This window comes from Salmo trutta, chromosome 19 (genome assembly GCF_901001165.1).
Source record: "Salmo trutta chromosome 19, fSalTru1.1, whole genome shotgun sequence".
NCBI lineage: Eukaryota > Metazoa > Chordata > Actinopteri > Salmoniformes > Salmonidae > Salmo > Salmo trutta.
The window spans coordinates 35,040,982-35,068,139 of record NC_042975.1 but is presented as its reverse complement, the minus strand read 5'-3'; the positions used below and the strand labels follow the sequence as shown (position 1 = coordinate 35,068,139).

Below are 27,158 nucleotides of genomic sequence, written 5' to 3'. Positions count from 1 at the left end.
GCATGTACAAAATGTTTTTATTTTACAGGATGATATAATGCATGAAGCAAACATGGAATGACTTGTGAAAATGTAGACTCAGTGAAGATGTCGAGGGAAGGTGCCTTTCATCCCTCTCTGTACCCTGGTGCAGTGGAACAATTCTTGTTCAGCCTCATAGTAGCATGATTCTGGTTCTGATTCTGGATAAATGAACTCCTGTAAATAGTGAAAGGACATTTAGATAACATTGTAAAGCTTTGTAAAACATTCACAGAGGGCTATGTGTTTTTCCAACTTGAGACCCTAAGGAGGATGAATGACCTGTCGAACTACAGCAACCTTGTACTTGTTCATATGAATTTGAGACTAAAGGGAGGGGGTGGGGGGCATAGCAGCGGAAGTTAAGAAGTAGGTGTTAGAGAAAAATCTGAATTAAAACAAATATATATTTTTAAACCACAGCACCCCCACACCCAAAATCTTAATGCGGCAATTGCAGGGAGCGACAAATTTGGCTGAGCTTGCAGGGGTGCATTTATACAGAGTGTATCGTCTGGTACGCACCTATAATTCAAAAGTTTAATTACAGATTATGTTTTCACTGTTAATAATTTCAGTCAATAAAAATATGGAATGAAAAGGTCTAGGTAGCATAACTCAAAATAATGGGAGCATTTCCACAAGGAAAAGGTTAAGCAGGGTAACAACACAGCTGCCATCTTGCTTCTTGTTTTCAGCTTTACGATAACCTATTGGAAACGGATTAGCCTACTGCATGAATTCTGTTAGCACGAGACAAGGATTTAAAAATATACATAACTGTCACGTCCTGACCAGTAAAAGGGGTTATTTGTTATAGTGGTCAGGGCGTGGCAGGGGGGTGTTTGTTTTATGTGTTTGGGGTTTTGATGTATGTTCTATATTTTATATTTCTATGTTCATTCTATGTTCCCTATCTAGTTTTTGTATTTCTGTGTTTTGGCCTGGTATGACTCTCAATCAGGGACAGCTGTACGTCGTTGTCGCTGATTGGGAGCCATACTTAGGTAGCCCTTTTTCCACCTGTCTTTTGTGGGAAGTAGATTTTGCATAGCTGTGAGTAGCCTGCAATATTGTTTTGCTGGTTCACGTTAATTAAAATATGATGAACCCAACCCACGCTGCGCCTTGGTCTCATTCCAACAACGGACGTTACAATAACACAGCGGTAGGGATATGCTTCTGGTTTAATGTGACCCTCTCCTAACCCTCAGAAAATTGGACCAACTAAGGTGTCTTAATTTTTTTTTAAATACAAATATTTTCACATGACCCTCCCCTTGTACTGTTAAAACATGCACCACACACATCCAATAAGCAACACATAACGTTGGGATACGGATGTAACCTCGGTTCTTTAGTTTTCGTAATGGGTCGCCAAACGACCTATGGGAACTCCCTCCCCTTCACGAGATGTGATTGAGATGCTTAATATCAAAGATGTTTACAGTCGCGCCACACCCTTATTGTACCCATGTGACCTGTCACTAGTAAAGGTGGTGTGGCGTGACATCTGTAACCCAACGTTTTATTTCGTTTTCATAACAGGTCACCAAACGACCTATGTGAGAGGCTGTACCAAAGAGATCGTTTGGACAACATTGTCAGGATAACGCACCATTTAACTTAGTCCAGATGAGTCCCTGGGACGTCCTTGTATCCACCACAGAATAACAGGGTAACAGGGTAACACAGAATTCAGCTGTGGTATACAATTGTGTACACATGCAAGCTGAAAGTTAGACCTTACAAGATGAGGCAACAAATTGGGTGCAACAGCACCAAGAGTGGAAGGCCTCTGTATAGAACATCCATCTCACTGATGGTTGATAAGTATCTACAGTGTTCTCGGTCTGCTCACTTATCTAGGTTGAGAGAGCGTGCCGTGTCCAGAACCACAGACCCCACTGATGGTGTGGACATAACATTGAGCCTGTAGTACCTCATGAAAGTCATGGGTGTTGCCCAATTTGCAGCAGCACAGATAGAGTCCGGGGAGGTTCCTTTGAACATGGACCATGAAGTGACCACAGCCCTGGTAAAGTGTGCTACCACACTGTCTGGAGTTGGTCTACCTGCTGCAGCGTATGATTGACACTGCATTGGTAATCCAAAATGCCAGTCTCTGCTTTGAGACAGCATGCCCTTTGGTGTTCTCCCCATAACAGACAAAAAGCTGTTCTATTTGACAAACATTTCTTGTTGCATCAAGATAGGCACACAATGCCCTAATCGGGCAGTGTTTGCAACTCACAACTCTCCTGTGAGAAGTGGGGAGGCGGGTGAAATGCCGCTAAGATTAAGGGCTGGATGGCGTATGATGATGAAAGCACTTTAGGTAAGAATGCTGGATTTTTCCCAAGCACTGCCATAGATCCATCTTCTGCTAAATTGAGGCATGAAGGATGTGTAGAAAACGCATGTTATTCTCCAACACGCTGGGCTGAAACAATAGCCAATAGAAAGGCAGTCTTGACTGAGAGCTCACATAGTTTAAGTGAAGACACTGGCTTAAGTGATCATAGGACAACATCTAGCTCCCATGAGTGTACTGAAGGAGCCTTGGGAGCCGTAGCCTGCGGGCACCTTCCATGAATTGCGATACTAGAGTGTGTGCCCCTGGTGATGCACCCGTAATCTGGTCATGTCCCATGCAGATGGCTGCCATATACACTTTCAATGTAGATGGGAACTTCCCTACAGCTATAAGCTCCTGGAGGAAAGTCAAAATGACAGAAATTGAGCAGGAAGATGGCGATTCTGCATGGTCGACACACCACTTCCTGGAAACGCATACAGCATCCCCCTTGGCCATCTGTGTGATAGGGCATCGACCCTGAGTGGGCCTGCTGGACCCTTTATGGAGAACCACATAGGACAATGGGTTGAGTCTTGCAATGCGAACAGAACGACGATGGCACTTCCGAATCGAGCTTCAGTTCGTTGATGTGAACCATTGTCCATGGTGCTGACCATACACCATGGACCCCTAACTGGTTCAAGATCAACTCCCCATCCCTGTAGGGAGGCCTCTGTGGTTAAAGTCACCCATTTGCGAACTACGACTAGGAGAGCTCCACTGGGAGTTCGAAGTGCTCGGCGCCACAATTCTATTGCTCTCCAGCAACTCATTGAAATTGTGAGATTTTTTGGTTTGTCCCTATAGATTGTGACTCTTGTACCAGTGCTGTATTGGCCGCATGTGGAACAAGCCCAATGGTACAACATTGACTGCAGCAGCTAGGAGGCCAAGGAGCCTATGACTAGCACTGCCACCTGTTTTCTCAGTTTGGATGTTGAAAGACAATTTACCAAAGATACCAGAGAGTGTTGCACACATGATTTCAATGTCCAGTGTCAAGCCCAGGAAGGGACTTTTGAAATAGCCTAATCATATTAAAACATTGTGACTAGTTGTGTTTATACCACACTTAAAATGTAATACATTTTAAAAGTGAAATGATAAATATTTAGGCTTTATTGAAGTGCTAGGTTTTAGGTTGAGGAATAGCCGCTAGGATCGGAAAGAAAGCAGAACACGTGTTAAACTTTCCTGAATAACTGGGCCTGCTGGGTGCATAGGCCTATTTATTTCACCAGGTAAGTTGACTGAGAACACATTCTCATTTACAGCAACAACCTGGGGAATAGTTTCAGGGGATGAATGAGCCAATTGTAAGCTGGGGATGATGGTATGAGGGCCAGATTGGGAATTTAGCCAGGACACCAGGGTTAACACCCCTACTCTTACGATAAGTGCAATGGGATCTTTAATGACCTCAGAGAGTCAGGACACCCGTTTAACGTCCCATCCAAAAGACAGCACCCTACACAGGGATCTTTTTTAGACCCGAGGAAAGAGTGCCTCCTACTGGCCCTCCAACACCACTTCCAGCAGCATCTGGTCTCCCATCCAGGGACTGAACAGGCCCAACCCTGCTTAGCTTCAGAAGCAAGCCAGCAGCGGGATGCAGGGTGACATGCTGCTGGCACATAGGATGACTATGGAGAATGATGATCGGCAACAGACAGTGCATCAGTTTCAGAAGTAAAAATAAAGCCAGACTGGCCTGCTACTATGCCTTTCTATAATCTGTTGAGAGAACACCCACAACTGATCCAAATGTGTGAGTGAATGGAATAAAAATTCAAATAACAAGGCTTTTACGCCATTATTCAAATTACATTTTCAGTGCAGTTTACAGAAAAAGGTAACAAAAAATTGCTTTTGTTTTGGTGTGTCTAGGTGTATGACTCGGTATCGGTTGCGGATGCTTAGAGAGAAAGTTATACTTACGGTTGGCTCCGACCTGTTGTGTTTCGGGGTCATATCAGAAGTAAACATACAGTCAGACTGGCCTGCTACTTTCTATAATCTGTGGAGAGTACACTCACAACTGATTGGGCTATGAAGAGAGTAGAGGAAGATGGGTCAAGGATGAGGGATTCTACAAATCCTCCCGTGAATAGTAGTCCTTTGCCAGTACAGAGTAATAGGCCCATGAATTAAATGGGCTTCAGTCAGGTTGGCTTTTTAGCATTCATTGCCATGGTTATCAACTCTATCACAGAAATGGAACGTAAATCACAGACAATAGTTGCGTAGTGGAAGCTGCAGAGAAGTACTTCAGATTTTACTGCAGAGGATTACAGGGAGTGTTGAATGGTGGTGTCCCATCCTCCTAGGCTGTTGGCCTGGGGTAGATTCAGAAAGTAGTGGAATGGGGTGGCAGGTTTTTATTTTATAAGTGACGGGTTAGTTGGCAGGGTAATTTCTTTCCCTTTTCCCTTTTGTATCACAAAGTGAAATATATTTACACTCATCTCCAGTTGGTGGTGGTAATGCACCTTTAGGTTGCCAACCTCCATTTAAAGCTGCAATATGTAACTGCTTGGTTGACCCTACCAAATTCACATAGAAATAAGTTATAGATCTGTCATGTTCATTGAAAGTGCTAGATCTGTTATATGTGCATTACTTCTATGCTTGTATCTTTTACTTTCGGTTTTGTACACCAGCTTCAAACTGCTGAAAATACAATGTTTTTGGTTATGGAAAATATATTTCACACCGGTTTAATACCTGCTTGTTTTGGCTGAAATTTTAGCAACCAGGAAATGGCGGAACGATTTCTTCATAGTGCACCTTCAAAAAACACAGAAGAAGAAAAACAGATTACCATTCCAAAGATTTGTATAACTAACCCAAGATAGACCACCGACTTGCGTTTCGAATGGGAGCAAATTAATCATAGTAGGCAGAACAAGCAAGAGCCACGCACGATGTAGCGAGATCCGATTGGCGCGTTCTAGCATGTCGTTGCATATTTCCTTTAGAGAACGCCTACTGTGAAGTGTGCATGTGTAATAACTAAATTGGCCCTTGCACTCCTTCTAAACAACGCAATTAAACAATTTGGCAAAGGATAAAGTCTGTTCGTAACATATTCTAGTTCTGGGAACAGAAAACGGTATTGAGATCAAACGTTTCATCGATGTAAAAGAAATTGCAGAATGTTGGCCAAACTCCGTCAATGGGCTTCCTCTCATCGCCATATTTGGTGGGGAGCGAAACCACCAACCGGATGCTTCAGATTTATACATCCGGTGAAACTTCTGGCTCATTTTTCTTTCTATGACCGTTCTCCTAGCGGCAGGATATTATTATACAGGAAATGCATTAGTCTTTAGCATAGCATTTTCATAAGAGTGGCTTTAGACACCAAACAATATAGTTATACACTATTATAACGTATCTAGCTATCTTTCCAATTATACTTTAGTTTGCTAGCTGTGGCATACACCGTTAGCCACTTGAGTCTTCTAACAATTCTAAGCTGTTAACTAGTTAAATTAGTTAGCTAAATCTAGCCTCTGGAACCGGGAAGGAGAAGACAAAACAACAAGGCACTGGACTGGTACAAGAAGGATCATACCCATTTATTTTATAACTCAATTGTCACACCACTTCTCCCCAGATAGCTAACTAGATATGTTTTACTTCCGATTATTGATATTGTTCTGATCAGTTGATCGGACAGTCAGTGATGATCAACCTGACATAAAGTACCGTAGTTTTAAGATCGCTAGCTAACGTTAAAATATCTTAGCTGAGATTATAGCTAGCTAATGTAAGCATAGCTATCTATCCGTGGTAAGTCAAATTCGTGTTTGTTGTTGTCTTAGCACACCCGGCTAGCGAGCTAACGTCAGTTTATCTGGCCAAGTAAACTAACTCACTTTAACTAGCTGAGTTGTTACCGAACATAATAGTTTTGTCCACCAGACCGAATGTTTCCCCCCAATTGATTACACTTTTTTTTACGTGTTTTCGCTATTTGCTAACTTAGCTGGGAACGCGAAATAGCTATTTGTGTTTTATATACAGGCACCATTGATCGTAAAAACTATTATACCGTGAAAGTGTGTTTGTTTATTTCAACAGCGTGCAACTGCAGCCCGCAATTCTGGGCGTTCCTGTATTGTGGACTTACCCAGTCATGAGACGATGGCTAGTTCGCCACACCGTTAGCTATCGCCTGTTGTGTACCGGAGAAAACCGTGCCTGACAGTCGGGGGCGGTTACTGTCTACCGCTTGCGCGGGAGGCTGGGGCTACACGATGTGTTTGCTAGCTAGCACACGGTGTCGTTCCCGCCAGCTGTGTACCGGACTAGCTGGCACACTTTAACAGAACTGCGGGAAAACAGTGCCCGACAGGCGGGGACGAAGGACACTGTCTGCCGATGTACGGCTAGCTAGATACCATTGTCGCCCCGGCCCTTCTATGGGCTTTATCGGCGACTGACATCCAACGTTATTGTGCATTAACGCCACGTACTGTACTGGAGCGTCTCTGTTAGTTTAACAATGTACCAATAGAAGTATAAAGAGGGGTTCCTGCAAATGCAAGAACGCCCCGAAATGCAGGCCGCAATTCCACCCATGTTTATTTGGTTTGGTGTTGGAATCATTTGTTATTATGCAATTGATTAATCGATGTATGAGATTTGCCTCTTCCACTCCCCAGGCTGAACTTCCCAGCTTCCTGGCTCTACTCATCCCATTCTCCAGACAGACAGTGAGGCAGGATGTTGGGTCTGTGGTGCATGGGTGCCCGACTGGGCGTTCTCACTCTGGCGCTGTGCTGCACACTGGCTCCCTTACCTGCGCACGCATACATCTATGCTGTGAGTCCTCATGATTGTTGAACTGTGTGATCAAGTTTGTTGTGGATTTAGATGTGATCTCAGTGTACTGGCATTGATTTGAACACTTGTGTCTCTGTCTGGTAGCATTACAGCAATATGACCAACATGTTGTTTGAGGACCTCCCTGCCTTTTTTGGATCATCACTACCCAAAGAAGGACTTATGGTGAGTAGTGAGTAAGGTTTAATATCAAAATACTTAATACCAAAACGATACCATGGAAAAAGAAGGCATATTAGCCAAAGTAACAGAATGGCACTTGATCCAGACAGAAACTCAGCTACTGCTCTATTCAATCATTAGGCATCTTTTGAGTTCAATATCATTACACTTTACATTTTTTGCGTCAACATTTTTCAGAGACAGCCATGTACAGTGCGTTCGTAAAGTATTCAGACTAGAGGTCGGCCGATTAATCGGAATGGCCGATTAATTAGGGCCGATTTCAAGTTTTCATAACTATCGGTAATCAGCATTTTTGGACACCGATCATAGCCGATGACATTGCACTCATCGAGGAGACTGCGTGGCAGGCTGACCACCTGTTATGCGAGTGCAGCAAGGAGCCAAGGTAAGGCGCTAGCTAGCATTAAACGTATCTTATAAAAAACAATCAATCTTAACATAATCACTAGTTAACTACACATGGTTGATATTACTAGTTTATCTAGCTTGCCCTGCGTTGCATATAATCGATGCGGTGCCAGTTAATTTATCATTGAATCACAGCCTACTTTGCCAAATGGGTGATTTAACAAGAGCATTCGCGGAAAAGAGAACTGTCATTGCACCAAGGTGTACCTAACCATAAACATCAACGCCTTTCTTAAAATCAATACACAAGTATATATTTTTAAACCTGCATATTTAGTTAATATTGCCTGCTAACATGAATTTCTTTTAACTAGGGAAATTGTGTCACTTCTCTTGCGTTCTGTGCAACAGAGTCAGGGTATATGCAGCAGTTTGGGCCACCTGGCTCGTTGCGAAATGTGTGAAGACTATTTCTTCCTAACAAAGACAGCCAACTTTGCCAAACGGGGGATGATTTAAAACTTCATACGACACCGAGTTTGACAATAACCAGTGAAAAATCAGAGCGCCAAATTCAAAACCACAAATCTAATAATTTCTATTTCTCAAACATACGACTATTTTACACCATTTTAAAGATACACTTCTCCTGAATCGAACCACGTTGTCCGATTTCAAAAAGGCTTTACAGCGAAAGCAAAACATTAGATTATGTTAGGAGAGTACATAGACAAAAATAACCACAACGCCATTTTCCAAGCAACTAGATGCATCACAAAAACCCAAAACACAGCTAAATGAAGCACTAACCTTTGACGATCTTTATCAGATGACCACTCCTAGGACATCATGTTACACAATACATGCATTTTTTGTTCGATAAAGTTCATATTTATATCCAAAACCAGCATTTTACATCGGCGCGTGACGTTCAGAAAATATTTGGCCTCCAATACTTCCAGTGAATGTGCACAACAATTTACAAAAATACTCATCATAAACATTGATAAAATATTAAACTGTTATTCAAAGAATTATAGATGAACATCTCCTTTATGCAACCGCTGTGACAGATTTAAAAAAAGCTTCACGGGGAAAGCACACTTTGCAATAATCTGAGTACTGCGCTCAGAAAAATACATTAGGCAATACAGATACCCGCCATTTTGGAGTCATCTAAAATCATAAATAGCATCAGAAGGCACTTCCAGGAATCCCAGGTCCACAATAAATGTTGTATTGTTCGATAAAGTCCATAATTTATGTCCAAATAGCTCCTTGTTGTTTGCGCGTTCAGTTAGCTACTCCAAATGTAGGAAGCGCGCGGAAAATGTCACGACGAAAAGTCAAAAAAAGTTCTATTTACGTTCGTTCAAACATGTCAAACGTTGTAAAGCATCAATCTTTAGGGCCTTTTTAACGTCAAACTTCAATAATATTCCAACCGGACGATTCCAATGTCAAGAAAAACGTTATGGAACACAGCTACCTCCTCACATGAATGCGCGCCAATGAATTGATGTCATTCCCTGAGTCAACAACTTCCCAGCCTTCTTGTTCGCTCTCTGTTCACTGCAAAAGGCTGAAACAAGGTTCTAAAGACTGTTGACATCTAGTGGAAGCCTTAGGAAGTGCTAAATGAATCATTTGTCACTGTGTGTTAGATAGGCAATGACTTGGAAAGATTCCACGCATCAGATTTCCACTTCCTGGTAGGAATTTTCTCAAGTTTTTGCCTGCCATATGAGTTCTGTTATATTCACAGACATCATTCAAACCGTTTTAGAAACTTCAGAGTGTTTTCTATCCAAATCAACTAATAATATGCATATCCTTGCTTCTGAGTTTGAGTAGGAGGCAGTTTAATATGGGCACGTATTTCATCCGAAAGTGATAATACTGCCCCCTATGCGATTGGTGTCATAAGAGGTTAATAAAAGCGCATTTGCGAAAAAAGCACAAACGTTGCACGAATGTACCTAACCATAAACATCAATGCCTTTCTTAAAATCAATACACAGAAGTGTATTTTTTTTAAACCTGCATATTTAGCTAAAAGAAATTCATGTTAGCAGGCAATATTAAACTAGGGAAATTGTGTCACTTCTCTTACGTTCATTGCACGCAGAGTCAGGGTATATGCAACAGTTTGGGCCGCCTGGCTTGTTGCGAACTAATTTGCCAGAATTGTACATAATTATGACATAACATTGAAGGTTGTGCAATGTAACAGCAATATTTAGACTTATGGATGCCACCTGTTAGATAAAATACGTAACGGTTCCGTATTTCACTGAAAGAATAAATGTTTTGTTTTTGAAATTATAGTTTCCGGATTTGACCATATTAATGACCTAAGGCTCGTATTTCTGTGTGTTATTATATTATAATTAAGTCTATGATTTGATAGAGAAGTCTGACTGAGCGGTGGTAGGCAGCAGCAGGCTCGTAAGCATTCATTCAAACAGCACTTTACTGCGCTTGCCAGCAGCTGTTTATGACTTCAAGCCTATCAACTCCCGAGATTAGGCTGGCAATACTAAAGTACCTATTACAACATCCAATAGTCGAAGGTATATGAAATACAAATCGTATAGAGAGAAATAGTCCTATAATAACTACAACCTAAAACTTCTTACTTGGGAATATTGAAGACTCATGTTAAAAGGAACCACCAGCTTTCATATGTTCTCATGTTCTGAGCAAGGAACATAAACGTTAGCTTTTTTACATGGCACATATTGCACTTTTACTTTGTTCTCCAACACTTTGTTTTTGCATTATTTAAACCAAATTGAACATGTTTCATTATTTATTTGTGACTAAATTGATTTTATTGCTGTATTATATTAAGTTAAAATTGTTGTATTATTACAAATATGTATGTATGTATGTATGTATGTGTGTATATACACTGCTCAAAAAAATAAAGGGAACACTTAAACAACACAATGTAACTCCAAGTCAATCACACTTCTGTGAAATCAAACTGTCCACTTAGGAAGCAACACTGATTGACAATAAATTTCACATGCTGTTGTGCAAATGGAATAGACAACAGGTGTAAATTATAGGCAATAAGCAAGACACCCCCAATAAAGGAGTGGTTCAGCAGGTGGTGACCACAGACCACTTCTCAGTTCCTATGCTTCCTGGCTGATGTTTTGGTCACTTTTGAATGCTGGCGGTGCTTTCACTCTAGTGGTAGCATGAGACGGAGTCTACAACCCACACAAGTGGCTCAGGTAGTGCAGCTCATCCAGGATGGCACATCAATGCGAGCTGTGGCAAGAAGGTTTGCTGTGTCTGTCAGCGTAGTGTCCAGAGCATGGAGGCGCTACCGGGAGACAGGCCAGTACATCAGGAGATGTGGAGGAGGCCGTAGGAGGGCAACAACCCAGCAGCAGGACCGCTACCTCTTCCTTTGTGCAAGGAGGAGCAGGAGGAGCACTGCCAGAGCCCTGCAAAATGACCTCCAGCAGGCCACAAATGTGCATGCGTCTGCTCAAACGGTCAGAAACAGACTCCCTGAGGGTGGTATGAGGTCCTGACGTCCACAGGTGGGGGTTGTGCTTACAGCCCAATACCGTGCAGGACGTTTGGCATTTGCCAGAGAACACCAAGATTGGCAAATTCGTCACTGGCACCCTGTACTCTTCACAGATGAAAGCAGGTTCACACTGAGCACGTGACAGAGTCTGGAGACACCGTGGAGAATGTTCTGCTGCCTGCAACATCCTCCAGCATGACCGGTTTGGCGGTGGGTCAGTCATGGTGTGAGGTGGCATTTCTTTGGGGGGGCCGCACAGCCCTCCATGTGCTCGCCAGAGGTAGCCTGACTGCCATTAGGTACCGAGATGAGATCCTCAGACCCCTTGTGAGACCATATGCTGGTGCGGTTGGCCCTGGGTTCCTCCTAATGCAAGACAATGCTAGACCTCATGTGGCTGGAGTGTGTCAGCAGTTCCTGCAAGAGGAAGGCATTGATGCTATGGACTGGCCCGCCCGTTCCCCAGACCTGAATCCAATTGAGCACATCTGGGACATCATGTCTCGCTCCATCCACCAACGCCACGTTGCACCACAGACTGTCCAGGAGTTGGCGGATGCTTTAGTCCAGGTCTGGGAGGAGATCCCTCAGGAGACCATCCCCCACCTCATCAGGAGCATGCCCAGGCGTTGTAGGGAGGTCATACAGGCACGTGGAGGCCACACACACTACTGAGCCTCATTTTTACTTGTTTTAAGGACATTACATCAAAGTTGGATCAGCCTGTAGTGTGGTTTTCCACTTTTAATTTTGAGTGTGACTCCAAATCCAGACCTCCATGGGTTGATAAATTAGATTTCCATTGATTATTTTTGTGTGATTTTGTTGTCAGCACATTCAACTATGTATATATATATATAAATCGGCCGATTTAATTGGAATCGGCTTTTTTTAGACCTCCAAGTATCGGCGTTGAAAAATCATAATCGGTCAACCTCTAATTCAGAGCCCTTGACCTTTTCCACATTTTGTTACATTACAGCCTTGTTCTAAAATTGATTAAATACAAAAAATCCTCATCAATCTACACACAATGCCCCATAATGACAATGTGAACAGTTGTTTTTTTTGCAAATGTTTAAAAAATAAAAACGTACCTTATTTACATAAGTATTCAGACCCTTTGCCATGAGACTCGAAATTGAGCTCAGGTGCATCCTGTTTCCATTGATCATCCTTGAGATGTTTCTACAACTTGATTTGGAGTCCACCTCTGGTAAATTCAATTGATTGGACATGATTTGGAAAGGCACACACTTGTCTATATAAGGTCCCACAGTTGACACTGCATGTCAGAGCAAAAACCAAGCCATGAGGTGGAAGGAATTTTCCGTAGAGCTCCGAGACCGGATTGTGTCAAGACACAGATCTTGGGAAGGGTACCAAAACATTTCTGCAGTAGTGATGGTCCCCAAGAACACAGTGGCCTCCATTATTCTTAAATGGAAGGAGTTTGGAACCATCAAGACTCTTCCTAGAGCTGGCTGCCCGGCCAAACTGAGCAATCGGGGGGGAAGGGCCTTGGACAGGGAGGTAACCAAGAACCCAATGGTCACTCTGGTAGAGCTCCAGAGTTCCTCTGTGGAGATGGGAGAACCTTCCAGAAGGACAACCATCTCTGCACTCCACCAATCAGGCTTTAATGGTAGAGTGGCCAGACGGAAGCCACTCCTCAGTAAAAGGCACATGACAGCCCGCTTGGAGTTGGCCAAAGGTACCTAAAGGACTCGCAGACCATGAGAAACAAGATTCTCTGGTCTGATGAAACCAAGATTGAACTCTATGGCCTAAATGCCAAGCTTCATGTCTGGAGGAAACCTTGCACCATCCCTACCTTGAAGCATGGTGACGGCTTAACTGACTTGCCTAGTTAAATAAAGGTTAAATAAAAAAGGGACCTCAGACTGGGGCAAAGGTTCACCTTCCAACAGGAGAACGACCCTAAACACACAGCCAAGACAACACAGGAGTGGCTTCAGGACAAGTCCCTGAATATCCTTGAGGGACCCAGCCAGAGCCCGGACTTGAACCCGATCAAATATCTCTGGAGAGACCTGAAAAAAGCTGTGCAGCGACACTCCCCATCCAACCTGACAGAGCTACAGAGGATCTGCAGAGAATGGGAGAAACTCCCCAAATATAGGTGTATCAACCTTGTAGCGTCTTAACCATGAAGACTCGAGGCTGTAATCACTGCCAAAGGTGCTTCAACAAACTACTGAGTAAAGGGTCTGAATACTTACAGTTGAAGTCGGAAGTTTACCTTAGCCAAATACATTTACACTCAGTTTTTCACAATTCCTGACATTTAGTCTTGTCAGTTAGGATCACCACTTTATTTTAAGAATGTGATATGTCAGAATAATAGTAGAGAGTGATTTATTTCAGCAGTTATTGCTTTCATCACATTCCCAGTGGGTCAGAAGTTTACATACAATCAGTTAGTATTTGGTAGCATTGCCTTTTAAATTGTTTAACATGGGTCAAACGTTTCGGGTAGCCTTCCACAAGCTTCCCACAATAAGTTGGGTGAATTTTGGCCCATTCCTCCTGACAGAGCTGGTGTAACTTGAGTCAGGTTTGTAGGCCTCCTTGCTCGCACATGCTTTTTCAGTTCTGCCCACAAATTTTCTATAGGATTGAGGTCAGGGCTTTGTGATGGCCACTCCAATACCTTGACTTTGTCCTTAATCCATTTTGCCACAACTTTGGAAGTATGCTTGTGGTCATTGTCCATTTGGAAGACCCATTTGCGACCAAGCTTTAACTTCGTGACTGATGTCTTGAGATGTTGCTTCAATATATCCGCATAATTTTCAATCCTCATGATGCCATCTATTTTGTGAAGTGCACCAGTCCCTCCTGCCGTAAAGCACCCCCACAACATGATACTGCCACCCTCTGTGCTTCACGGTTTGGATGGTGTTCTTCGGCTTGCAAGCATCCCCCTTTTTTCTCCAAACGTAACGATGGTCATTATGGCTAAACAGTTCTATTTTAGTTTCATTAGACCAGAGGACATTTCTCCAAAAAGTACGATCTTTGTCACCATGTGCAGTTGCAAGCTGTGGTCTGGCTTTTTTATAGCGGTTTTGGAGCAGTGGCTTCTTCCTTGCTGAGCGGCCTTTCAGGTTATGTCAATATAGGACTTGTTTTACGCTTGTGGAAGGCTACCTGAAACGTTTTACCCAAGTTAAAGAATTTAAAGGCAATGCTACCAAATACCAATTGAGTGTACCGTAAATTCCGGACTATAAGCCGCAACTTTTTTCCCAGCTTTGAACCTCGCGGCTTAAACAATGACGCGACTAAGATATGGACTTTTCCCGCTTTCAATTTTTTTCTCTAAAAAAAAAACACATTCTGTGACGTGCTCAGTTTTTGGGCGGCATGAAGCTTTCATTAGACCAATGAAATTGCCGAACGGGTTAAGGTCAAACAACTTTTTTGTTTACTGTTTAGATTAAATCGAGCGCTCTCAATCTTCCCATCATTCTGATTACGATAGTCATTTTGTCACCCTCATCATGGCAAAGACACGGAGAAATGCATATGATGCAGCTTTCAAGTTGAAGGCGATTGATCTGGCTGTTGGAAAAGGAAATAGAGCTGCTGCACGGGAGCTTGGTCTTAATGAGTCGATGATAAGACGTTGGAAACAGCAGCGTGAGGAATTGACTCAGTGCAAAAAAACAACTAAAGCTTACTGCTAATTTTTTGTTACAAGCCGTGTTTCGTTAAAGGCTATTTATTTTTGTTACAAACCGTGTTTCGTTAAAGCCTGTGTAAAGTTCATTTGTTTCAATGTACCGGTAGGCACCTGCGGCTTATTTATGTTCAAAATAAAAAATAAAAAAAATTCTGTGGGTGTGGCTTATATTCAGGTGCGCTTAATAGTCCAGAAATTATGGTATTTAAACTTCTGACCCACTGGGAATGTGATGAAAGCAATAAAAGCTGAAATAAATCATTCTCTCTACTATTATTCTGACATTTCACATTCTTAAAATAAAGTGGTGATCCTAACTGACCTAAGACAGGGAATTTTTATTAGGATTTAAATGTCAGGAATTGTGAAAAACTGAATTTAAATGTATTTGGCTGAAGTGTATGTAAACTTCTGACTTCAACTGTAGATACTTTTGTACCCGTTTCCTCCAGCATCTTCACAACGTCCTTTGCAGTTGTTCTGGGACTGATTTGCACTTTTTGCAGCAAAGTACGTTCATCTCTAGGAGACAGAACGCGTCTCCTTCCTGAGCGGTATGACGGCTGCGTGGTCACATGGTGTTTATACTTGCGTTGTATTGTTTGCACAAATGAATTTAGTACCTTCAGGCCTTTGGAAATTGCTCCCAATGATGAGCCAGACTTGTGGAGATCTACAATTTTTTTTCTGAGGTCTTGGCTGATTTTTCTTTTGGTTTTCCCATGATGTCAAGCAAAGAGGCACTGAGTTTGAAGGTAGGCCTTGAAATACATCCACAGGTACACCTTCAATTGACTCAAATTATGTCAATTAGCCTAATCGAAGCTTCTAAAGCCATGACATTATTTTATGGAATTTTCCAAGCTGTTTAAAGGCACAGTCAACTTAGTTTATTTAAACTTTTGACCCACTGGAATTGTGATACAGGGAAATAATCTGCCTGTAAACAATTGTTGGAACGTGTACTTGTCATTACAAAGTAGATATCCTACCCATTACATTTACATTTAAGTCATTTAGCAGACGCTCTTATCCAGAGCGACTTAGAAATTGGTGCATTCACCTTATGATATCCAGTGGAACAACCACTTTACAATTGTGCATCTAAATCTTTTAAGGGGGGGGGGGGGTTAGAAGGATTACTTTATCCTATCCCAGGTATTCCTTAAAGAGGTGGGGTTTCAGGTGTCTCCGGAAGGTGGTGATTGACTCCGCTGTCCTGGCGTCGTGAGGGAGCTTGTTCCACCATTGGGGTGCCAGAGCAGCGAACAGTTTGGACTGGGCTGAGCGGGAACCGTGCTTCCTCAGAGGTAGGGGGGCCAGCAGGCCAGAGGTGGATGAACGCAGTGCCCTTGTTTGGGTGTAGGGCCTGATCAGAGCCTGAAGGTATGGAGGTGCCGTTCCCCTCACAGCTCCGTAGGCAAGCACCATGGTCTTGTAGCGGATGCGAGCTTCAACTGGAAGCCAGTGGAGAGAGCGGAGGAGCGGGGTGACGTGAGAGAACTTGGGAAGGTTGAACACCAGACGGGCTGCGGCGTTCTGGATGAGTTGTAGGGGTTTAATGGCACAGGCAGGGAGCCCAGCCAACAGCGAGTTGCAGTAATCCAGACGGGAGATGACAAGTGCCTGGATTAGGACCTGCGTCGCTTCCTGTGTGAGGCAGGGTCGTACTCTGCGAATGTTGTAGAGCATGAACCTACAGGATCGGGTCACCACCTTGATGTTAGTGGAGAACGACAGGGTGTTGTCCAGGATCACGCCAAGGTTCTTAGCACTCTGGGAGGAGGACACAAGGGAGTTGTCAACCGTGATGGCGAGATCATGGAACGGGCAGTCCTTCCCCGGGAGGAAGAGTAGCTCCGTCTTGCCGAGGTTCAGCTTGAGGTGGTGATCCGTCATCCACACTGATATGTCTGCCAGACATGCAGAGATGCGATTCGCCACCTGGTTATCAGAAGGGGGAAAGGAGAAGATTAATTGTGTGTCGTCTGCATAGCAATGATAGGAGAGACCATGTGAGGATATGACAGAGCCAAGTGACTTGGTGTATAGCGAGAATAGGAGAGGGCCTAGAACAGAGCCCTGGAGGACACCAGTGGTGAGAGCGCGTGGTGCGGAGACAGATTCACGCCACGCCACCTGTTAGGAGCAACCTGTCAGGTAGGACGCAATCCAAGCGTGGGCCGCGCCGGAGATGCCCAACTCGGAGAGGGTGGAGAGGAGGATCTGATGGTTCACAGTATCAAAGGCAGCAGATAGGTCTAGAAGGATGAGAGCAGAGGAGAGTTAGCTTTAGCAGTGCGGAGAGCCTCCGTGACACAGAGAAGAGCAGTCTCAGTTGAATGCCCAGTCTTGAAACCTGACTGATTAGGATCAAGAAGGTAATTCTGAGAGAGATAGCAGGAGAGCTGGCCAAGGACGGCACGTTCAAGAGTTTTGGAGAGAAAAGAAAGAAGGGATACTGGTCTGTAGTTGTTGACATGGGAGGGATCGAGTGTAGGTTTTTTTTTTCTTTTTTCTACCCGACTTGCCAAAACTAGAGTTTGTTAACAAGAAATTTGTGGAGTGGTTGAAAACGAGTTTTAATGATGCCAACCAAAGTCTATGTAAACTTCCGACTTCAACTGTATGTAAATGTGATATTTCAGTACATTTTTAAAATAAATTTATAAAAACCTGTTTTTGCTTTGTCATTATGGGGTATTGGGGCGGCAGCGTAGCCTAGTGGTTAGAGCGTTGGACTAGTAACCGAAGGTTGCAAGTCGAATCCCCGAGCTGACATGGTACAAATCTGTCCGTTCTGCCCCTGAACAAGGCAGTTAAAACACTGTTCCTAGGCTGTCATTGAAAATAAGAATCTGTTCTTAACTGACTTGCCTAGTTAAATAAAGGTAAAATAAAATGTAAAAAAATTGTGTGTATATTGCTTGGGGGGGGAAAACTATTTAATACATTTTAGGCTGTAACGTAACAAAATTAGGAAAAAATCAGAGGGTCTGAATACTTTCCGTATGCACTGTATGCATTAATGAATCAATTATACAGTCATACAATCAATTTGAGTTTTTTTTACTAACCAAACTACATAACATAATGGTAATAATTTATTTGAATGGTAAATATCTTTGGAAAATTGAGATGTAGCCTAGGCCTTTTTTAATTTTTTTAAATGTTTTTATTGACTCTTATTTTACCAAGTGAAACTGCATATACCTATACAGGTGAATGCATATTCAATAGGAGTGTGTGCATGCATTGAGTTATTGGGCTTGTTTTGCCTTATTTCAAATCAAATTTATTTATATAGCCCTTCTTACATCAGCTGATATCTCAAAGTGCTGTACAGAAACCCAGCCTAAAACCCCAAACAGCAAGCAATGCAGGTGTAGAAGCACGGTGGCTAGGAAAAACTCCCTAGGAAGAAACCTAGAGAGGAACCAGGCTATGAGGGGTGGCCAGTCCTCTTCTGGCTGTGCCGGGTGGAGATTATAACAGAACATGGCCAAGATGTTCAAATGTTCATAAATGACCAGCATGGTCAAATAATAATAATCACAGTAGTTGTCGAGGGTGCAACAAGTCAGCACCTCAAGAGTAAATGTCAGTTGGCTTTTCATAGCCGATCATTGAGAGTATCTCTACCGCTCCTGCTGTCTCTAGAGAGTTGAAAACAGCAGGTCTGGGACAGGTAGCACGTCCGGTGAACAGGTCAGGGTTCCATAGGCAGAACAGTTGAAACTGGAGCAGCAGCACAGCCAGGTGGACAGCAAGGAGTCATCATGTCAGGTAGTCCTGAGACATGGTCCTAGGGCTCAGGTCCTCAGAGAGAAAGAGAGAGAGAGAGGGAGAGAGAGAGCATACTTAAATTCACACAGGACACCGGATAAGACAGGAGAAATACTCCAGATATAACAGACTGACCCTAGCCCCCCAACACATAAACTACTGCAGCATAAATACTGGAGGCTGAGACAGGAGGGGTCAGGAGACACTGTGGCCCCATCCGACAATACCCCCGGACAGGGCCAAACAGGAAGGATATAACCCCACCAACTTTGCCGAAGCACAGCCCCCACACCACTAGAGGGATAACTTCATCCACCAACTTACCATCCTGAGACAAGGCCGAGTATAGCCCACAAAGATCTCCGCCACGGCACAACCCAAGGGGGGGCGCCAACCCAGACAGGAAGACCACGTCAGTGACTCAACCCACTCAAGTGACGCACCCCTCCTAGGGACGGCATGGAAGAACACCAATAAGCCAGTGACTCAGCCCCTGTAATAGGGTTAGAGGCAGAGAATCCCAGTGGAGAGAGGGGAACTGGCCAGGCAGAGACAGCAAGGGCAGTTCGTTGCTCCAGAGCCTTTCCGTTCACCTTCACACTCCTGGGCCAGACTACACTCAATCATAGGACCCACTGAAGAGATGAGTCTTCAGTAAAGACTTAAAGGTTGAGACCGAGTCTGCAACTCTCACATGGGTAGGCAGACTATTCCATAAAAATGGAGCTCTGTAGGAGAAAGCCCTGCCTCCAGCTGTTTGCTTAGAAATTCTAGGGACAATTAGGAGGCCTGCGTCTTGTGACCGTAGCGTACGTGTAGGTATGTACGGCAGGACCAAATCCGAAAGATAGGTAGGAGCAAGCCCATGTAATGCTTTGTAGGTTAGCAGTAAAACCTTGAAATAAGCCTTTGCCTTTAACAGGAAGCCAGTGTAGGGAGGCTAACACTGGAGTAATATGATCAAATTTTTTGGTTCTAGTCAGGATTCTAGCAGCCGTATTTAGCACTAACTGAAGTTTATTTCATGGGACCATATGGGATTTATTTATTTTACTGCAGTATAAGCACCCGGCCCAGAAAAACAATTTCCATAGTTGGCCAAATAGAGAAGTCAGATTAGAAATGTCCTAATAAGACACTTTAGTCAACACCTTTGTTCACAAAACAGCCATTGGATTATTCAAATAAGGCCAGGTCTTTTTCATCACTCAGCCACAGATCCTAACGTTTTATATTCATCCCAATGTCTGCCATGTTGTGTCGCTGCTCCCTGTGCACCCTGAGTGCTAGTGTGCATGTGATGTTGGTCTATGTAAACCAAATGTAACCTAGACGGTCCATGAATCGGCGTATACAAACATGAGTAGATTACCTTGAAAACAGCGCTCAGACATTTTAGAGTCAGTCTCCAGTTCTTATTATACCTCAGTGATTCATACACAGTTTCGCTGTGGCAATAGATCATCTTTCGGAGAGACGTGAGAGAGAGACCAATTTTAAGTGAATGGCACAAACTTTATTCAATCAGCTTTGAAATCAGCATATTTTGCATTATGGTTAGCATATTATCACAAAGTACTAGGGTAGTTAATTGATATTCGCTTCAGCTGTAAGCTAGCAAGGAAAGTTAGTTTACAAAGCTGGAAGCTACTGGTATCTTCTTGCATTGTCAAGTGTTCTTGCCATTATGGATGTTGTTTTGCGAACAGTAATTAACAGTTTTTACATGCCGTGTCGCATTATTCAAGTGTGTTAACTTCTGTGCAGTATGAGTGGGGAGCTAACATATGATGCAGGCACGGTATAAAGGTTTCTACACACTTAATGTTTGTAGAGTTGTACGTGCGCTGGGTGGAGTCATGCACCTTTTGTTACATGATATCTCATCAGTCCATACTCCCAAATAGCATCATTCACAAGGGGGTGACAGAAGTGTTCTTGTCTTCTCATTTGTTGTGAAAGCAAAATAAGAGTCTCTTTTCTTCCCTTGCTAGCAAGTTGGCTAAACATTGCAAGCTAGCTAGCTTTTTAGCATCCCACATTGCCATGTGAAATAATATGCCCCGGCAAATATTCTTAAACTTTCCGGTGTGACTTAAAACATTATTCCAACTTTGATATGCTTCTTCAATGTCTTCGCTCCCATATCAGCTAAAAAAACATATCTTAAACTTGATTGCTAACATGCAAAACATTTTGGGACTATGTCAACAATTCATTAATGAAAGAAATACCAAAATATTTTATTTTAAGGGGGACATCGGCTTCGCTCAACAGACTTGATCCGTGAGACACATTTCACAGAAGTACCGAAAGTAAAAACAAATTCTAGTACATTTACATTTTAGTCATTTAGCAGATGCTCTTATCCAGAGCGACTTAGTTGGTGCATTCATCTTAAGATAGCTAGGTGGGACCACCACATCTCACAGTTATAGTAAGTACATTTTCCCTCAATTTAAAGTGCAAGTGTTAGTTCACAAAAGGCATTTTTTCCCTTGTTTTTTGTGAGGGTCAGAGTGAGAAGGGGGGTGCTGTGGGATTATTTAACATAGGGTTTCAGATGTTTTCGGGAGATGGGCAGGGGCTCTGATGACCTAGCTTCAGGGGGAAGCTGGTTCCACCATTGGGATGGCAGGACAGAGAAGAGCTTGGACTGGGCTGAGCGGGAGCTGCCCTCCCGTAGGGGGCCCAAGAGACCTGAGGTGGCAGAACGGAGTGCTCGGGTTGGGGTGTAGTACCGAACCGTTTTCATGTTCTAGTATCGAAAAAGTACAGAAGTTTCTGTGTACCATGCAACACTAATGTGAGAGAAGGGTAATGGAAGAGTGAATACAGGAGCAACATGTCCTTTGATCCATTGCAAACATCAGCTGAAACCTCCTTTCTCTCTCTTCAAGGGTGTGTTAGTAGAGTCACGACCACTCAACGGCTGCACTCCGATAGAACCTCCACCACCACGGCCCACATCTAGTGAGCCCAACACGACCACTACTAAGTACATAGTCCTCATCCGACGCTATGACTGCAATTTTGATATCAAGGTTGGTGTGTGTAGCTATGCTGTTGGGTTGCTTAGGATATAAGGTATTGCAATTACATTTGAATTCAACAGATTATCTATTGCAACATATTCAGTGTAAAATCACACTGCGCCTAGTGTTTTCAATTGTTACAATGTAAATGATGGTTCTGTATTCAACGCAGGTGCTGCATGCACAGCAAGCTGGATTCAGTGCAGCCATTGTTCACAACATGTACTCAGAGACACTACTCAACATGAACTATAGCAATGGTAAGGATCCTACAATCATCACCTTCTCTAAGCTGCCTTTATCCATTTCTTACAGAATCAGTTCTGTTAGTACAATGTTTACTTAACCAGGTTGCCTGATTTGTCTTCTCTCTCTTCAGAATCTGAAGTAGTCTTTATTAACCAGTATCATCCTAATAATTAAATACATTGGTAATGCTGAGTGGCAGTTCTCCCCTTTTTGTTTGTTTGTGTGTAGAAACTATTGCAGATGAGATTGAGATCCCCTCCGTATTCACCAGCTACTACGCCTCCCAAATTCTCAGGACTTTCATCATTCCTGAACAAGGGTGAGTACCATTGTGACGTTTTTTATTTTTGTCAAACTCAACTTCCATGACAAGCTGTTAATTGGTGATGAATTGGTCATTTCTACCCCTAGTCACAATGTTAGATGGAGGTATGACTTAACTGTCTGTTGAGGGGTTATGATTGCTAATGTAACCATTCAACAGAGTATTTTATTGGATATTTGTTCATGGTCTTGCACCATAGTGAAGACCGGACCTTTATTGATTAGATTTGCACTGAGATTCAGTCATATTCTTCACATCTTTGCACTCATCATGTCAATCCTGCTGAGGGTCTCAAATGAAATTATATTTGTCACGTGCTTCTTAAATAACAGGTGTGGACTGGCAGTTAAATGCTTACTTACAGGCCGTCCCAACATTACAGAGAGAAAGAAAATTGATAAATAATAGAAAAGTAAAACATGTAATAGCAGATACAGAATGAGTAACGATAACTTGGCATTATACAAGGGGTACCAGTGCCGAATCGATGTGCAAGGGTACAAGGTAATTGAGGTAGATACGTACATATAACTAGGAATAAAGTGAGATTGGCTGGTCCTATGTGGACGGCATCACTATGTTGGAGATGGTGTTGAGTCTGGCACTGCTGTCCCTCTTAGCCATACAGATGTGTGATCCGGAGGTGGACGCTGTTCTGAACAATACCCCCATACTAATGCTGATGGTGCTGTATTTGGTATGCAGGGCCTATGTGATCCTCAAGCCGGAGTTTGCCTTCCCACTCTCATACTATCTCATCCCCTTCACTGGAATAGTGGGCATGATCATCCTTGTGATGGTTGTCATCCTGGTAAGTGCCTTTAGGAAACAGACTCATTTTGCTATGAATGGGGAATTGATTTCACAATTGAATAGTTAAATATTCATTTCATACATCCTAAAGGAATGGAATTCAATAATTGTATTCGCATATTAAAAAGCACTGTGACTCTCAATCCTTAGATTTTGGTGTGGCCTGTGTCTCTTCATTCCCTGCCTTGTCTTGGTTTAGATTGTGCGCTGTGTGCAGTACAGGAAAAGGATGAGGAAATATAGGCTGACTAAGGAACAGCTGAAGAGGATCCCCATTCACAAGTTCACTAAAGGTAACGAGAGTCCCTCCACACATTCAAATGAGAATCTGTCACCAGTGTAACTAGTCAAAGACGTTGCAAAACACTTTGTGAACCAGCAGTACAGTATTTCTTCTCTGGAAGGTTGAGAAACCTGATTAACAAGAAGGGTAATCTGATTGATTGTCTGCTCCTGTTTTTATTACATTACACATAGCATTACAATGTATTGTATTTCCACCTGTCACATGTCAATCTTATTTGTATTCTAGGTGATGAATATGACGTCTGTGCTATTTGTCTGGATGAGTATGAAGAGGGTGACAAACTGCGAGTTTTGCCTTGCTCACACGGTAATTGCAAATTATCACATTTGGCCCTGTCTCACTCAGAAGTTGTTCTCACAGTTCCAAGGCCATATGGTAACGGTTTTATTTCTGTCATCTCTTCAGCGTACCACAGCAAGTGTGTGGACCCCTGGCTTACAGGGACTAAGAAAACTTGCCCTGTGTGTAAACAACGCGTAACCCGACCTAATCCAGAGTATTCTGAGTCCGAGTCTGAGGATGATGGGGCACCTCGTGCAGACGAAGAGGGGGCAGAGGGTGAAGCTGACACCGAGCGCACCCCTCTGCTCCGCCCCTCCAACCCAGGCTCCCCTTCTGGCAACCCAGGGGCCTACTCTGCCACCGTCACCACGGTAACCACCGCCCAGTGCCTGGGCTCCCCCGGGCACAGCGACTCGCCCATCCTGGAGTACGAGGGCTACTACTCCCCTCAGGAGGAGTCAGACTCTGATACTGAGGAAGAGGGGATGGACTCCCACCCCTCAGATGATGACACTGCCCAGCTCATTGTTAGGGGTGCAGTGGGGGTCTGAAAGCCTGGAGGGAGCTGAGATTAAATTACTTTGTGCTAGCTGAAAAGGGTCAGGCTTGTCCCTGCAGGGTGTTTTTAAATGGTTTATGGAGTTGTGGCTATGAAGTTGTCTCAGCCATAGACTTTCTAGAACACTATTGTCACTTTGGTTACGTAGGACAGATTTACATATTTTATCCAATTTAGACTCAATGTTGCTAGCTCTAAGATGTTAATATTTAGCCAAGATTCTGTTATGTTTTAGCAGCTCTGTCTTCAACATGAGGCACACATTGATAAGTACAGTAAATCAGTTAAAACATTTAGCTTTGAGTCTTTGCCAGTGAACTATAACCCCCTCACCCATCCCTAAAACTTAAGATTTGCACAAAATGAATCAACTGACAGGTAGTCTCAATCTTAACTAGCAGTATTTAGTTGAATACATTTTTTCAATGCACTACTTGACAATTGACATACCCCAAATTCTTATTTTCAATGAACATATTGTACAAGGAGATAACCCACCTGAGATTATTTTTGTAGTTATTGAGTAGACTCAAGTCATCCACCAGTTGTTCTTCATATTTCTTCAACATTTTTATTCTAGTATTACATTGTTATTGCATTGTTGGGTTTTGAGTTTGAAAGAAAGGCATGTCACTGTACTTGTGCATGTGACATTAAAACTTGAAACTTGAGTTGAAAGGAAACTACAGTGCTGCAGTCTCATTAATAAGATATTTTCCCCATGCTAGTAGTATACGGTAACCTGTATGCATCTCTGTAACTGGTTTCTTTCATTATATTGGTGAAGTGGGAGTATAGTTTACTCTATGGGGTGTTTCTCTCTCTGATGGGTTTCTGGAGTTTTTGGACTGTTAATTTGTTATGCATCATTGACCAGTAATCGGGGCATGCCAATGGAGATTATTATTATTATTTCTTTTTTACTTCACTGTAATATATTTTTATTATCCAGCATTGTTTCTTTTAACTTCTTTTACTCCTTTTAAAAGTGCAGAATTTGTCCAGTTTAATTTTATTTCAACCTCTTCTATGATAGATCGTTCAGAGTTCTTCATGATGTTGTAATATTTGTTTGTTTTCTGTCTGTTTTTGTTTTTGAAAACTGGTGATATGGTTCCGTCTAAAAGAGATTCCATCTGCTCTCTGAAGAAGTTGAACAAACTCAGGAATAGGAACATATTCACTCTGTATGGAAATTACATTTCAGAATTCTTCATGGATATTCTTGTTTTATTTTCATACAGAATGAACATAATATTACACCATAGAATATAGCAAACCATCGGCACAATTCTTTCCAGTTTTGTCAGTCTCCTCACATCAGCCTTTGTCTACCTGTAGAAGTACAGATGTATTGTTAGGAGAATAGTGTGTATCTTAAGGGACTATTACTCATGTAACAGTGTTTTTTTTTCCTCCTGTGTAGCCTTTTATACACAGTACACACTTTTGGAACAAGGTAGGCAACCATGTATATGATCATATGTCCATGCATCAAAATACACTCTGTTTAGATCATTTTTTTCTCTGGAAAAGAGCAGAAGGGGGATGCCAGTACTTACACATTGTTACATATTCACGTTGGTCTCCACCTCGGCTATGAATCTATTGCTTTCTGTATGCAATTTCTTGATTGTCTGTGTACATTGCGTATTCTAGTATTCCTAGGATGGCAATTATTTGTTGACAAATTATATGTTGACATCTCCCATATGACATGATGTATGATTTAGCTTTTGAGTAGAATGTGCCTAATTTCAGTCAGAATGTATCTTTATTGCTGATAAATGATCAATGTTCATATACCACAATGTAATTTGTAGATGTATTTTTTTAAATGATTTCCAAAATGTTTATGTTGGATGAAAGACTTATGTCAATGTACCTTTAAGCACAAGCAAAACGCTAGTAACAAGAATAATGGAACTGGCTATAAGCTTCTGTGGCGCTCATGCCATTGGGACCAAGTTTGAAGTCTTATGTAAAACTTTCATTTTTGTCATTGTCAGTTAGTCCTTGACTGCTGCTTTTCCATAACCTCCTTTCTCACTGCTGAAGATTTATATAGTCTTGTGACATTTTATGTTGGTCCCATAAAAATAAATTACATATTTTGGGCTTCTGTTTTAAGTCTTGAGTTTTTATCAGCTAGGAATCAACTTCCTATCAACATTAGTTAGAATATGGTAAATTAACTTAAATATCCCCTCTCCCTCCACCAAAGTACCATGATTAGCAGGAATGGTGTCTTGCCTGGCTGAGTTTGAAAATGAACAATTGTCATAAGATTCACAACAGTCGTTGAAATCAGAATAATTCTAAAAATAGGCAATTTCTTTGACGATAAATGTCCTAAATCTTTACCAACTACAAAACTAGTGACTCATACTGTACCATAACTGAATGACAGCATGAATTTGCTTCTAGCCCCCTGCAGTTTACCAGCCCTGCAGTTCCATTGGTTGAATTGAACTGAGCCATGAATAGTTATGGTCAATGGATTGGACCAGTCACCACACCTCTCTCATTTCTATTCTGTGTCAAAGAGACACAGGTTAATTTATAAGCAAATACCTCAGAGTACAGTCATTAGGGTAATTAACATTGAGCATAGCTCAACAAGTCTGGCTACGATATGTTCCCTGACTGTGTTTTCATTTCAATAAGGCTCTCCCCCACACACTTTCTTTAACTCCATTTATAAAAGACATTCAGCTAGTAAACAGTCATCACACAAATCAGTTGTGTACTTGCCCTTTAGAAAGTGTTTGACATCAC

At 42.5% G+C, this 27,158-nt stretch overlaps 1 protein-coding gene and 1 long non-coding RNA gene across 3 annotated transcripts; one reads left to right on the top strand and one right to left on the bottom strand.

Moving 5' to 3' along the window:
• Nucleotides 1–6,868, bottom strand: LOC115154433 (uncharacterized). The gene is made up of 3 exons (XR_003867896.1): nucleotides 6,516–6,868; nucleotides 5,105–5,167; nucleotides 1–198 (listed from the first exon to the last, which is right to left on the bottom strand). It is a non-coding gene; the product is annotated as an uncharacterized LOC115154433 (long non-coding RNA).
• LOC115154432 (E3 ubiquitin-protein ligase RNF167) lies at nucleotides 5,661–26,498 on the top strand. 2 transcript variants are annotated; one of them, XM_029700632.1, is made up of 10 exons: nucleotides 5,661–5,939; nucleotides 7,051–7,210; nucleotides 7,316–7,396; nucleotides 21,711–21,854; nucleotides 22,018–22,105; nucleotides 22,323–22,413; nucleotides 23,125–23,230; nucleotides 23,432–23,525; nucleotides 23,765–23,845; nucleotides 23,945–26,498. In XM_029700632.1, the coding sequence occupies exons 2-10, from the start codon at nucleotides 7,112–7,114 to the stop codon at nucleotides 24,370–24,372; spliced, it is 1,212 nt and encodes a 403-aa protein (XP_029556492.1). In that variant the 5' UTR covers nucleotides 5,661–5,939; nucleotides 7,051–7,111; the 3' UTR covers nucleotides 24,373–26,498. The 2 variants fall into 2 exon arrangements, with proteins under 2 accessions (XP_029556492.1, XP_029556493.1); XM_029700633.1 differs by lacking the exon at nucleotides 5,661–5,939 and adding an exon at nucleotides 5,957–6,175.
• Nucleotides 26,499–27,158: the final 660 nt, after the last annotated feature.